Source organism: Alligator mississippiensis, chromosome 5 (assembly GCF_030867095.1).
Source record: "Alligator mississippiensis isolate rAllMis1 chromosome 5, rAllMis1, whole genome shotgun sequence".
NCBI lineage: Eukaryota > Metazoa > Chordata > Crocodylia > Alligatoridae > Alligator > Alligator mississippiensis.
Window position 1 is genome coordinate 10983258 of NC_081828.1, and position 15282 is coordinate 10998539.

At 46.2% G+C, this 15282-nt stretch overlaps 1 protein-coding gene across 5 annotated transcripts in view; it reads left to right on the forward strand.

Moving 5' to 3' along the window:
- The window catches only part of ACOT11 (acyl-CoA thioesterase 11), an 81932-nt gene that overhangs the window by 60656 nt on the left and 5994 nt on the right, over positions 1-15282 (forward strand). For all 5 annotated transcript variants that reach the window (XM_014598695.3, XM_019479264.2, XM_059727855.1 and 2 more), the window contains 9 exons: positions 446-506; positions 1303-1404; positions 3679-3814; positions 5253-5409; positions 7837-7956; positions 9451-9595; positions 12599-12654; positions 14425-14491; positions 14956-15039. In XM_014598695.3, coding sequence (XP_014454181.2) covers positions 446-506; positions 1303-1404; positions 3679-3814; positions 5253-5409; positions 7837-7956; positions 9451-9595; positions 12599-12654; positions 14425-14491; positions 14956-15039 — 928 coding nt within the window. The remainder of the gene's footprint in view (positions 1-445; positions 507-1302; positions 1405-3678; positions 3815-5252; positions 5410-7836; positions 7957-9450; positions 9596-12598; positions 12655-14424; positions 14492-14955; positions 15040-15282) is intronic.

Genomic DNA, 15282 nt, shown 5'->3' on the forward strand with positions numbered 1-15282 from the left:
CAAGACCTGGATACCATTTAAATGTAAAATTCCTCAAGCATGAAATCTCATCTGCGAGCCCTCTCTGTTGTACTGGAAAAGGACATGAGGACTGGGCCCAGTCGCCTCTCTGTGCTGGGGCCCACGGAAGAGCCTTTACCTCTCATAAATCCCTAGGATACCTATGGTTCCCTACCCCCTCCACGAACTGTCCTGGTGACCCTCATATGCAGTCCCCAGGAAGTACGAGTAGCTGCTAATAGGACATCCACTATTGTTTTCAGGAAGCAAGCTATTTTGCCCTACAGACCTTAACTGCAGCACTATCGGGGACTGGTTGCCAGGGAGGCAGAACTGCTTTTTAGGTGAAAGTGTGTTTTGTACATGTGGGCTGTTTTCCCTCTGATCCCACAGTAACACCTTTTCCAATTTTTTTTTTAATTTGTGTGTTTTTTGTTTTTTCCAGCGTTGGGCAAGTTGTGAACATCAAAGCAAAAGTAAACCGAGCCTTTAACTCTAGCATGGAGGTTTGTATGCCTTACCCTGTTACCTGCATCTTCTGCTGCTTCTCTGTCCTCACAATGAACACTTGTATTAGTGGTACTACCGACCCAACCTCCCTTCCTTTCCATCCATCATCGTGGCAGTGACAATGGGGCTGAGTGATGTCTCGCTGCCCATTTGATTTCTACAGTCCAGTTTTCTGTGATCCAGGTGCTCTGGACACACCTCCCTTGGCCTGGATCTACAGTGCCTGGGTTTGCAAAGTGGTGTCCCATCCAAGTGCTAGCAAGTCCAAGGCTGCTTAGCATCCAAGATCAGGTGCATTCAGCCGATGTGGCTGCATATACACCTATTTAGAGGTCATTCTCTTGTTCTTTTATCTGTTTATACTTTTAATGCTGTTGTAAGAATCCCCGAAGAGTCATTGTTCTCCTGCTGCCCCAGAAGTCCCCTGACTCCCAGTCTTTGGCTTGTTTCAGTTACTTTGCTTGGGAGGAAACAGTCTGATCTGGAGTATATGGCTTGCCTTGCTCTCCAAGGAATTAGTTCTATGATCCAGTCACTATAAAGCAGCAAGACTCTTTAAGCAATAGTTGCCCTTGCTGTTCCCCATCTCAAATGAATTGCTGACCCTCAGTATGGGAACAGAGGTCCTGTGTCAGTGCATCCTTTTCATATCCTGCATTATTTGGGGAAGGAAGCTTGTGGCACTTCCCAGGTTCATTTATTCCACCTGCTTTTATTCCATAGGAGTAGTTGAAGCCATTTTGAATTGACTGGTCCTGTGTAGTTCACTGTCTCTTTTGGAATCCGTTCCAGGTTGGGATCCAAGTCAGCTATGAAGATCTCTGCAGTGGCGAGCAGTGGAATGTGTGCAAAGCTTATGCCACTTTTGTTGCACAACGCACATCAAACACTAAGGTAAGAGAAGACCCCCTCCCAAGCTAGAGCTGCTGTAACTTCTAGTTCTGGGTCGTGGGGAAGAAATCAAGTTGCTGGCATTTGTGTGGAACTGCTTCCAGGGTCTGCCTTGAGATCTCTTGCAAAGATTTCCACTATTGTCATCAGGTGTTGGGTGACTCACTGTTGTCATCAGGTATTGGGTGACTCAGTATTTTGATCTTGACTTTGAATATACCTAATGTGGCACCTTGAATGGTACACACCTGGCGTGACACTTGCAACACTGCATTTGAATTGTTGGCTCCAACAGAATAAGTTTCTTGCTTGTATTTTTGTAGCATTTATTACAGTCCTTTGGCATGGAGATATGTAAGAGGATCCACTAGGTTGTCTTCTATTGAGTGTGCGTGTAATAACTGTAAGCCTGGGTCTGACTGGCCTTTAGGTGTTACCCTACTGCAAATGTGAAATAATAATACTGCAGGATTTGTTGGACATCTGTATAAACACTTTTTTTGACAGGCTGGGCCCTGTTTATAGCGAGGCCTAGATTCTCAAAGGGTTGTTAAGTCTCTCTATAAATATTAACAAACAAATGGCATTCCTGTGCTTTTCCTGAAGCACTCAGGATTCAAATATTCTTGTAATAACTACACTTACTTCCTGACCCCTGGTGGTTATTAAAACCCTACAGCGCAGGTGCCTGGAGGAGAGCCGCAGTGTCCTAGCCAAATTGCTATTTGGGGAAATGTTTTTTTAACCAAACTCCTCCAGCCAGTTGAAGCAACCTCCGCTTCCCGTCCCAGGTCAGTGTGTGGTAGTCAGCCAGCTGCCATGTAGCACACAGATTTCCAAATTCACATCAGCAGCTGAAGGAGGGGTTCCTTTAAGAGGAGGATGCCTGAGACTCTGGAGATCCAGATTGTAATCCTGGGTTTGCTTCAAGTCTCTTGTCACCTGTAGGCGAGTCACTTCATGCCACCCCAGTGCCTCCTTGAAATCAGGTTGGCCTTTCCCTACCTCATACACAGTTGTTTTGTGGCTTATCGGATTATTATAGTATGGTATAGACTGGTATGGAGGCAATGTGGCCTAACAGAGCAGGGCACTAGCTGCAAACTTGAATGCCCAATTTGATGCATAGCTTTCTCTCTAACTTATTGAGTGACGGCTAGTCTCTATGCTTTTGTTTTCATCCTTTGTCTCCTTTATTTGACCATAAGATCTTCAGGCCAGGGGTTGTCTCTTGCTGTGTGTCTCTACGAAGCCTGGCACAAATAGGGCCTTGGCCACAGCTGAGGTCCGTACATGCTACAATAATACAAGTCATCATTTGTATTGGTAAAGAGCATCATGATCCTCTGATGAAACAGGCTTTGGATACAAAGAACTTATTGATGCTGCAAATACTGTGCGTCTTTTGGAAGACGGTGTCATGGAGGAGCTGCCTCTTACAGAAAGGTTTTCCGGTTCACCCAGGACATTGGGGACCCAGGACTAGAAGTATTATCCCAAACATCTTGAACCAAGGCAGTGGACCACTGTGCACTCTTACTGATGTGTGACATGGCAAACGGGGAAGCTCTGCAATCAGCTACACATGCCCTGTGTTTTTACACTCTTCCTACAAAGCAGCTTCTGCTTGCCACGGCTGGAGACCAAACTCTGGGCTACGTGGACCTTTGGTCTGACTTGGCATGACCCAAGTTTGCCACCTGCAGTGGTGCATTCATGGTTTGGGAACCACTGAGATGCATGAGCTCTCTAGATCAGAGCTGTCCATCTTTTATTGCCACATACCCTGTGGGCCACACCAACAGGGGCCACATGCTACACGGGTCATGCCAGCATGACCCATGGGCCCTCCAGGCTGCACCCTGCATGGTCCGTCCTTCTCCCACTGTACCCGGTACACACCGGCACCCTAGTCTTACTCTCAGGTCCCTGCTTTGCAGGCACCATGGGCTACCCTGCATTGCACTGCACTGTCTGTTGTGTAGGGACAGCAAGTAGGAGCTGCAGGAAGGAGGGGGGCAGAAACCCTGGCTGCTACTGCAGCTGGAGCAGTGGGGAATCAGCAGCTGGGTGGGAATCTGGGGGGCGCAGATTAACCCTTTACAGGCCACCAGTTGGACAGCCCTGCTCTAGATAAAGCCTGGTAGTGATGTCTTACATGCTCCTCAGGGTTCCTGTTGAAGTGCTTCCCTGGGAAACAGCCCAGGTAGGAGCAAAGCTGAATACAGACTCTGCCAATCCCTCTGAGGCTCTACTGTCCTGTCCCTTTGTGCCTAGATTAAACTGAAGCCAGTGATTCCTCAGACAGAAGAGGAGAAGACCGAATACAGCATTGCAGCCGAGCGCCGCCGCATGAGGCTGGCCCACACTGATACCATCAAGGATCTTCTTAGCAACAACTCCCTCCAAGCTGGTAACTTATCCTGTGGGTCTGTCATCCCTCTGTCCCATGGGAGTCTGTGCCAGGCATTGGCCCGACTGCCTTGAGCTGGGGACAGAGAACAGTCTGGGCACATCTGTCTGCAGCAAAGCAGTTTCACATCTGGCATTTGATTATAAAACCCTAGAGTTTGGAGGTGGTCTTCCATGCATGGCAGACCACCTGTCTCTCACAGTGTCCCTGTGAAGCGGGGCACTAAGTATTGTCCACAGGCAAACACATAAAGTGAACTTGCCATTGCTGCGCAGCTACTCGCTGGTAGAGACGGGGCGAAAATGTGCACCTTCCTAACTGTCAGCTCTGTACGCTGTTCTCCAGCCTTTGATCTCTGTCAAGTGTCTAACAAGTCTGGCCTGTACCCCAATCCTGTGAAGTGCTAATTGTCTCAAACGTGCTTATTGAGGTATTGTTACATTTTTGGCTTGGCTTATTACTTTCACCAAAAGGCTTATTGGTGCCACCCCGTCCTGGCAGGCTCCTGAGAGGATATTCTACAGCACAAGGTGGTACAGAAGGGCGTTGTTACAGGCTTTACCACTGAACTTCTGTTGCCTTCTTTTCTTATTCAGTGGGGATAATACCTGTTTCACAGCTGTGTTCAAGGCCATTTGCTAACATTAGCAATGGGCTTGCAGTCTCTTGGGTGGGACATGCCATTAGGACCAAGTGACGTTTGGCGGGGATGTTAGGCCAGGCTGCAGAGGCTAGCCAGGCCTGATCCCTGGGCCAAGGGTGCATGTGAACCAGTCATTTGGAGCCGTGGAGAACGTTTCCAAGGATCGTGCCCTACCCATCATGTGCTCGTGCTCTGCTCACGCCAAGCTCATAAATGAGGCAGTGAAGCTGCCCTGAAGGGCTGGTCCACCCCCCCCACTTGCACGCATGCACGCACACGCATGCACACACACGCATGCACACACTGCTTTTGAGCCCCCTGTCTGTGTGCTTGAGATTTACAACAGGTAGGAGGAGGAGATTTTCCTCATTGCCAGGTTTGGCCCAGGTAGAGTGGGTTGGCAGGACCTGCTTCTTTGTGGCCCTCTCGAGAGCTCTGTGAAAGGTGCATAGACATGTTTTACTCCACAGGTTCGGTGGGTACAAGGTCTCCAGGCCCCATGAAGGCAGAGTAGGTGTGTTAAGGAAACATGGTGTTTTCTTTGAGTGGGGGAAAGCTTCATAGGTAGCCCTCACCTGACTGCATAGTACCTGTTACATAGGTGAAACAGGGAGTTGTTCTGGATTCAGTGCGGTTGTGGGCTGGGAAACGCTCAGGCATTGCAGGAGAAGAGGGGACATGAGGTTTTTGTAGATAATGGTCAAGCAATGACTGACACCACTAACCCTTTTGTCAGCCAAGCAGGCCCCTTTTTTCATGCTGCTGTGATAAGCCAGTATGTTTTTTCCATCCCAGAGCGTGAGACCAGAGACTGCAAGACTATGGTGCCTGCTGGACAGACCAGGGTGGAGAGTGTGGAACTAGTGCTGCCCCCTCATGCCAATCATCAGGGAAACACCTTTGGTGGGCAGATCATGGCCTGGATGGAAAACGTCGCCACGATAGCAGCAAGGTGAGGTTCGGGGCTCCTCCATTACAGGGCGACTGTCACCAGGATCTTTTACCTGGGACAAGGGTCCAGCTGCATATGCTCTGTGCACCTTTCATTCCTGTGGTAAGTATTACTGGATAAGACATAGTACTATAGCAGGGCACAGCCACCCCATACAGCAGTTTGGGAGGCCATTGCAGGGTGTCCTGCGATTGGAATGATATAGGGAGTTTCAGGTGGGTGCAAAATAATGACCCAAACAGGATTCGGGCCCCAGGTTGCAAGGTGCTAATTCCTTTCTACTTGTCAAAAACCTTCATGTGCTGTTTCCTGACTTGAAGTGGCCTGGACCTCAGGTTTCAGTTTCATCCAAAGACACAGAGTCTACAACTGGACAATAACTCAACAGCTCATTTAGACATGGGGTGTTATTAACTCTGAGAGAGGAGAGCCACCACTTTGTCACCAGCAGTCCTTTGTAGTGACCTCAACTTGTGGATCTTGTATCTCCTGCTAGGTAGGTCCAACCCTTGCACTGTGAGATGGGGCAGGCTCCACCTGCCTTCTCCAAGCTACTGGTTCTGCAGCCACCCAAATCTTGAACAAGTTCACTGGCTAAGGGTTGCCAAATTTAAATTTTGCCTGCTTCTGTTGGATATGAGAAGGAACTTTTTAATGATGAGGATGTTTAAGACATTGGTAGGAGAGATTATGGAATTGCCATTGCTGGGAATTGTTAAGGGCAGGTTAGTCAAACATTGGTTTGGTATGGTATAGACAGGGATTATCTTGCCCTGAGAAGGGGGTTGGACTAGTTTTGACATCTTAAACCCTCCCATCCTTCTTTTTCTATGATTCCACAAAGTCTTGTCATGATGCCATCCTCATTTTGGAACCAGAGGCTGTAACCTGTTGCTATCTGAGGTCCAAAACACATCTGGGATCTCACAATGCTCAATAGGCCTCGCTCAGGTTGCATTGTTGGAACAGGTCATATATATCCGGGAAGGATGGAAACACTTGGCTGCCTCAGATTGAGTCAGTTGGCTGTTGTTATACTTCCTTCTGTCAAGGCTGTTCAACATATGGGAAGCATAATCCGCATGGGTTGGCTGTAGCAGTATGTCTCCCACAAGGGACTCTTGCCATGTGCGTTGAAAAGCACTTGTGGCGTGGTGCTGAGCAGCGTTTCTGTACTCTGCCCCAATAAGCAACCTTGTGCTGTCTCTTGATCAGGGGAAGATTTTTAGTGGGTGCTGTTGTGATCTTGGAAACATTTCTTCCTAAACCTAGAGGAGGTCCGAGACTAACGCTATTTGTCTTGGACCAGTCAACATCTGTTTAGTACGTGGCACCATAGAGGCAGTAGTTATAGCTTGTGGATGGTCCCTTGTGTATTATTCTTTGGGAAGGGAAGCAGTGAGGGAGTTAAGTGCTTTATCCCAGTTTTCACTATCTACCCTTGCACATGGATTTTGAACTTCAGATGCTAACTCTGAATTTTCTAGCTAGCAGTCACTGAAGAGCGAGTAGTTGCTATTCCGAATTGATGGTGGAGCATGAGCTGTGGTCCCGGAACAGCTATACTTGAAGGATTTGAGTTCAGATTTTAAGCATGCTTTTCCGCATCTACTTAATTTATAAAATGTATTTAATGTATCCAAAGTTCCAGGCACATTCTGATAGACTAGACGGTGTGATGATACCATCAGCCAGACTGTTACATTCTCACTTCTGTGCCAGAATAAATGTGGGCCCAAGTCCACGTCTTCACTTGGGCTCCTACCAAGTGCTAATGCTGCAGTGCGGTACCCAGAGGAAGCTATGCTGTAAAGATGTGTTGTGGACAATACGTTTTAAACCAAGTTCCTTTCCCTCCCTGACTCTGATGAAGGGAGGATTAAGGCTTCTCTGGCCTTTGAGAGGAATGGGATGGTTTGAGTGTGCCCTTCTCCTCTTGTCAGAGAATGGCTTGGAAAGACCTGTCTTGATGGCCTACTGGGAGAACTGTGCCAGGATTCCATCCCAGTTGCGCCCACCCTAGACTGGATGGTAAAATGATGCTTTTCCATTGCACGAAATGATGATTAGCCATGATGTTGGATGGGAGGGACAAGAGATTTAAGGCTTAACCAAGAGGGAGGCTCAGACGGACCAAAACGGAGGGGTAGATGAACCTCAACTGCAGTCTTTGTGAGCAGATAGGAGCAGAAAATTGGTTGAAATATCTAAAGCTTGCTGGGTACTGCTAGTGAAGGTATAACGGAAAAAGCTGGCCCAGCATTAAAACATACTTTTGGTTTGTCCTTTGGCGGATAACACTTGACTGCATTCGCTGTTTCATCCACTACAGGCCGGCAGGCCACAGCTGTCCGTATGGTGTCATTAAGTAAATGTTTTTCTCCTTTTTGATACCTTTTGCAATCTGATCTTGTTCCCGTCCTCCAGCCGGCTGTGCCATGCCCACCCAACTCTGAAGGCCATAGAAATGTTCCATTTCAGGGGACCGTCTCAAGTCGGGGACCGCCTCCTGCTAAAAGCTATTGTTAATAATGTATTCAAAAACAGGTATGAACCTAGCTGGCTTTGATGTGGGCTTTGAATAGATTGTGGGGGGAAAAAAAGTCAGAAGTTGGCTTTCTTTGTATTTGAAGATTAAACTGTTGGCTGATTGATTTTTGCATGAGGGAAAAATGACTGAAAAGGGAGGTGGTGGTGATGTCATGTGCCCGTTCTGCTGAGTTTTGGTGCCTGCGCCTACACAAGGAGACTAGGTCTGAATAAAGAGACAATGTTCCCCACTAAATTAATGAACAAATTACTGACTCAGAAATCGGCTTGATACAGAACTTAAGGCCAGGTTCCAAGACTGAATTTGAATCGGCCTGGTTTAAAATCTAAAAACCTTGAAATGGGTTCAGGGAAAACCAAAGTCAACTGGATAAATCTGTAGAAACAAGAGGTCAAAAGACCTATTTGAACCATCTTGTGTGTCATGACCAGTGACTGTGCATCTTTGTTTTACTTCTGATGTGGGTCTCATTTAAACATCAGAGGGATGAAAAATAGATTTTGCTGGGAGTGTTTTAAACCAGACGCCATAGGGTCTTTATTTCCTCTTGGAAAACATGCGTGTATCCAGTCCTACTTTTCCATGATTCTGTGAACTCCTTTTAAAATCCCTGGGAGTCTGTGATGAAATTTGCTGGTATCTAAACTTTGTGAGCAGAAAAGGTCTCTCCCACATGCCAAAAAGCAACAACAAAAGCCAAGGGGAGAAAAATCCATAAATTCCACTGTTTTTAACCAAAGTGTCAAATTTTGATGAAAATTTCATCAAGTTTCAACAAATTGAACTCCCCCTGCTCAACTTTTCTTTCTGTTCACATCTCTTTGACCAAGCAGCTCTAATCCAGGGAGGCCTTTTTCAGGCTCCTGGGCAGACAGTGGTAAATAAGTAATGTATGGAAGGCTGGATTCCTTTAGCTAAGTCAGGGGTGCAGGCTGTAGCCGTGTTGGTCTAAGGACATGGGCAGATGAGGGTCTTTGGGTAAATCTGATATAGTCAGTGGTTCTCAAATGTTTTTTAGACTTGAGGCACCCCTCGTTAGACTTGAGATTCCCTTGGAAAATCCCAGCTTTTAGTTTCACTCATTTTTTTACTATAGAAAAATAATAGAGTGATTCTGCTACGCCAAAGAACTTGGAAAGGCCACAGCAATTCAAAATGCTTTTAATGCTTTGGATTCCTATTTGAAACCTCAAGCAGACAGGGTTCGTTGGGTAAATCCAGTATCTTTTCTTAGACCAACTAAAATAGTTGGGGAAAATTCTTTTTTGCAAGCTTTTGGGTACAAACGCCCTTCTTTAGGCTAAGGAAACCGCTGAGTTTTTATCCTGCACCCCTAACAGTGCTAACATTGTGTAGCACCCCACAGCACCCTCGAAAGGCACCCCAGGGTCCTACGACACTCTGGTTGAGAATCGCAGACCTAAGTAGTAGTGTTTCTTTGCAGCAGACACAGCATTTTATTTGCTTCTGTTCTTGTTTTATATTCCCAGCATGGAGGTTGGGGTATGTGTAGAAGCCTACGGACAAGAAATGGAAGTGAGTCGAAGACATATCAACAGTGCCTTCATGACCTTTGTAGTCCTAGATGAAGAGGGTCAGCCCCGTACCCTTCCAGTGGTTGTGCCAGAACCTGGGGTAAGACTGGAAAGCATAGCTGAGGCAGCCGGAAAAGGGCCTGGCTACATCGGAGTCCCTTGTGTGGTGGTGATGCATGGCTCCTGAGAAGCAGAATGCAGCTGAGCCTTGTTTTGTCCCAAGCTTTGAAAGGCTCTGATTTTATTGCCTTATCTGATTTTGTGCAAGACAAATGCAGTTTATGATGATGGAAATCAAATTGTTCAATAGCGAGGGAATTAAATTGATTGCTTTGTATAAATAATAATAGTAATAATAGTAATAATAATAAAAATAAACCAGAGATTGAAATGTATTAGCCATGCAGGACTTAATAGAATATTGCTTACTCTTTTGATCTCATCTTTCTTGCCATTTACTGGAAAGAATGAAAATCTATTAGGCTGTTTAGTTTTCAGAGCCTCTTAAACCATATTTTACTTGCATGCCATTATGCTGAAGGACATGTCATATAAACAGGTTTAGAACAAGCAGGTGTATATCTCAGGGTAAATCCCCAAAGAAGAGAGCAGCAAAGATATCCTCTGCTAATTTAATCTGGGGCTGCATGGGCTTCAGTCATCAGGTATGCTGTGTTCATTAGCTGTATAAATATCATTGTGACCAGGGAGTACAGCAGGACTCAAGACCTTCCACTTTTGATACTTTACCTTGTTTAATTTTGATGGGTGGAACCAGAAGCTTATTACAATATAGGTGGCACATGGCAGACTTTTATTTTTGACTGGGTAAGAAGCCTTGGGCTCGGGCACACAACTACTTGCACACCTCGGGACAGGTGCATAAAGGTCATTGGGTGTCTAAAGATGCACACCTGTGCCCAGCCAGCCTTGTAAAAGTCCTGAGCTCCCATTGAAATCTGCTGGGCTTAAGAACCTAGGAGCCCACTATGCAACTGCAACCGCACCTTGAGTTTGCCCCCTTGCACCTGACTCTGCTCTCTTCAAAGTCAATGGGAGCTTCACTATTGGCTTCAGTCATGACAGAGTCATAGTCATGGAGTCCTATGGCCCAAGGGGATAAGGGGACCTCAAGGGTCTTCTTTATTCCTAAACCATCCCAGACAAATACCAATCCAACCTCTTCTTGAAAACCTCCAATAAAGGAGACTCCACAACCTCCCTAGGCCGCTTGTTGCATTGCCCTATGGCTCTTTAATCTAAATCTGCCTTGTTGCCATTTAAACCCGTTGCCTTGTATCCTGACCTCTGCAGCAAAGGAAGAACAGTTATTCACCCTCCCCTTTATGGCAGCCTTTCAAATATTTGGAAGCTGCTGTCATGTCACCACCTTAATCTCCTCTTCTTCAGTCAAGCCCTTATCTCTTCAATGGAGCTATTCATGTGTTTGGTGAGTGCAGGATTCTGGCCTTGGCTAGCTAACTCCATGTGTAGTCAAGTATGCAAAAGAGCATTCAGCTGTTAGCAAAGTACCAGAAACCATTTATTTACCAGCCCTCCAAGGCTTGTGTGACCCTAGAGAGAAATGCTTTAAATTAAGTCATCAGTCCTTTGTTACCAGAAGCCCAAAGCAACAGAGCACAGGCTTGTATACTTCTTTCTAATAAGTGCTTAATATTCTCTCCTTTGTTTTGGAACCGGAGAACTCCCTACTTCTCTGCATTCGGTTTCTGGCAGAGTTCAAAGCTACATGGTTCTACTTTGTGCCATCTATCAACTGCATTCATATCACCAAGGAACTGGCTTTCTTAATTGGCACTCTCTCACCCCCTGGCGGCTGGCTGGCTGGCAGGTCCTAAATGCTGTTGCAGCAATCGGCTCTAGATTGACGTGACTTCCATGCCTCTACCGCTGCTAGGGACAAGTTCACTAAAAGATGCTAATGACTAAGTAGAGGCGGTTGAATGGTGTAACCTGCTTCCAGTCCCTTTCGGGTCACAGATGAATATTATGATGCCTATTGTTTAGTTACTAAAGAAAATTTGAATGCAGGACAATTAACTCTTAATTTATAACGTGTTTGGAAAACTCATTACATCTATTTTAAAGCATTCTGTTAGGGCTCTAATTTCAGGAGGTTGACTGACTTTTTCAGTTGAAAAAATGGCTATGAATTCACTGGGATAATCTGAATTTTAATGCAAATGACAGCAGAACTGGAAACAGTCCCTGTAAATCAGCTGTATCTGCAGATCTGGAAAATCAGCAGAAATTAATACTCATTGTTTACAGTAACTGGCAAGCAGAGGCAGGTCCTAGCAGAGTCTGGCAAGGGGGCATGGGAGTCATGCAACACGGGGCTGTGGCCAGCATCCTTTGCACTCATATAGCTGTACAGGGCTATTGGCCCTGCTCTGATTGTGAACCATAGCATGCTGCTTCATCCCAGCCACGACGGACACAATTGGGCTGTGTCCATGCAGCAGCCTTTTTTTTCATAACACAAATGTGTTGGTACCATCTGTGCTCCTGCAGTGTTGCTTAGCTGGGAAAACCTTGAACCTATCCTATTCTGCCTTCACTGGGGATATAAACTTCAGATATGTGATGTTAGTGCCATGATATATGGAAGGCAGAGCACTCTGGGATGGGCTGCTGGAGAGCTGGGTGAAAGGACACAGCAGGGAGTTTGCATCTATATTGCAAAAACAAATCCTTTTAAGAGCACTGTTTCATGAACTGGTTCTAGGAGGGCAAGCCTTTTCCAAGCTGTCGGCAGAGCCAAGATGCTGTTTGTTGTTCCAGTTGCCTGCCATGCTTTACACTTCTATTGTGCGAGGGCAAAAGATTTCAGAGCTAATCTTGAGCAAACTTAAGTTGTAAGATGGATAAGGTCACATTTCCATTCATGCACCGTGCATGTCTCCTGCCATTGCTGTTCCATAGATAGTGGAGAGCACAGGGCTATTAATTCATACTTTTCTTGGAATTTTTTTTCTTATTGAATGCTGTTGGTTATTTCAACACACACACACACACACACACACACACACACACACACACACACACGGCTTAACCTAATAAACCTGCTTCTGTTTGACAGGATGGAGAAAGAAGGTACAGAGAAGCTAGTGCTAGGAAGAAAATTAGACTGGACAGGTGAGTGGAAAAGAACAACCTCGAATTAAAAACAGCCCCACACACTGGGAAATATGGTGCTCTATAGAGAACAGTGTGGTCCAGCCCTAGTTCTGCTCTGAATGAACGTATGCAGACAACTCCATAGGAGCTGAAACCCAAGGCTTTATATACTGGGGAAAGGGAGGAAGGAGGGTCACACAATGTGGTTCTAATATACTAAAAAAAAAAAGTCAGAGGTCAATCCTGAGCTAGCAGCCTGTCAAACTAGTGTACCTTAGGGACAGTGGTCCAGTGCCACACCTAGGAGTGATATGACTAGCATCACCTCTGGCCATATTTGACTCCCTAACCAGAATGACCAAGCAATCCACCTACAGGTAGATCAACAAGGGATAAGTCCAGAGCAAGGCCGACACTTTTGCCTCTACATCTGTAGCCACACGCTCTCACAAAGCACCCTTTAATGATAACAGATATGTAACACCTCTTGTGTGTGGATCTGGAACATTGGGGTGTGACATTGGGAACGCTTCACTGTCCAGCCTCCTCCATGAGGTGGGTATGAGAAAATAGATCAGCGTTCAGCAAACTTCCTAAATGCCACAGGGCAGGCTGCCTTCCTTGGCCAGCTTATTGTCTGAAGCAGGGGCTTATGGAAAGGGACCTGTGGGGAGCTCTAATTTGGACGTGGCCCCGTGACGATTTATTTTGCAAATAGATTCTCTGTTTGTTTTGCTTTGGCTTCTGGCTTTGGGTCCCATCAGAAACCTCTGCTGCCTCCTGTTAGGTCACTGGGAACAATCGGAGCATTCATATCTGTGTTATCCAGTTGTCTCTATTGTATTAGAGTATCTAGACTGGGACCAGGGTGAGGAAGCAAGGCTAGGCTTCCCAAGACAACAGTGCTGCATTAAAGCCATCTTGAGAAGGAACAGTATGAACATTCAGCCTTTGCTAGGGAAGGGAGAGCAACATCCAGAGCACAAGGGTGTACTCACTGCATCACCCCTAGTGCACGGGTGTACATCCAGAGTACGTGTGATGCACACGCTGCATCAGATGTAAAGTTGAATACATGGTAATGTCTAGAGATCATGATAAGTAATGCACCATCTCTCTAAGTAAATAACTCAGAATAGTAATGGAAATGAGGAGTATGTTGTAGCACTGCTCATCTTGGAGATGCTTCATAGGCATTCACTTTTACCTCCCTCCTGTGAGCCAAGGAGGCTCATTTATTTATTATCCTCACTCATCATCTTGAGGAAGCTGAGGCAAAGATAAGGGGCTTGCTCAGGAGCTTGGACAGTCTGCATCCAGGTTAGAATTACTGCCCGTGACTTTCTTGGAGCAAAAAACAAAGCAGTGAGATCTAGTGGGTAAAAGATGGTAGAAATAAATGTGTGGAGCCAATGGGTCCATGTTGGGATGCTGCGGTGCTTACTCTTACCAACCTTGCCAAGGCTTGGCGCTTGCTCCTGACTCTGTCATGCAGCTTGGGCCAGTCATTGTCCTTCTGTGCCTTCATTTCCCATCAGTTAAACAGGTGATTGTGGTACTTTCCTCCCCTTTTAAAGCTCTTCTAGAATTAAGGTTGAAAAGCGTTGCTGCAGTTCGTGCCAAGATGTCTTTAAGGCAACATCTTTGGGCTGTTGCTTCTGAACAAGGCCTTGTAGTCAAAACTTGATAGCCGCTCTTTCTCTCCCCAGTCTCTAGCTAAGAGAAGAACGTTTCCTTGCTGAAGGTCGGAGTGGCAGTAACCGATACTGTTCTCTTTGCTTTCCATAGGAAATATGTCATTTCCTGCAAACAGACCGAAGTCCCGCTGTCTGTGCCCTGGGACCAAAGCAACAAGGTAACATAAATGTCTGTGGTTGTTGGCTCTGTCCTCCCCAGTAAGCCCCATGCAGTACAGTAAGGCCCGGGGGCTACCTGGAACTTATGTCAAGGCTTAGGTTTGTGCAAACTTGGGAAGGTGCAGTGGCCACTAACCAGCACCTAAAGATCCTTTGCAGCCCATTTTAAAGGACCCTGTAACAGTGACAGGACTGAATAAGAAGTTTTATCAATGATAAACCGCTGTCTGTAGAAACTAGGCAGACAGAAACTTCTATGGGTCAATGCAATGTGCATTGTAATGATCGCTGTGAAGAATTTACTTGGAAAGCTGAATTCCTTTTTAACCTCTGACTTCCCTTTTAACTAACTCAGCGTTCAAGTAGCTGTAAGTCATACTGTCATGTGGGCTGGGTTTGGTTGTAGGAAAAGAACAGAGGTTCAAAGTGGCTCCTATTGTGTTTCCTTGTGTTCTTCATATAGGTTTATCTGAGCTACAACAACGTGTCTGCACTAAAGACTCTTGTAGCGAAAACGAACTGGGTACTCGCCACAGAGATAGACAAGGTACTGACGCCAGCTTTGCCCCCCACCCACAGGTCAGGGACTTTCTGCTGTTGTATGGAGAACGCCCCTTCCTTCTCTGCCCCGGGGGTTGGTTCAGTCATTCCTTCTTCCATCCCAGCACTTCAATCCTCATGTATCCAAACATGCTTGATTGAGTGGGATTGTGCATAAAAAGCTTGTGTTCATGGAGCATGTGGTTAGGTACTAGCAAGAGCAAATGCGTTTGAACTTGCACCCCATCCA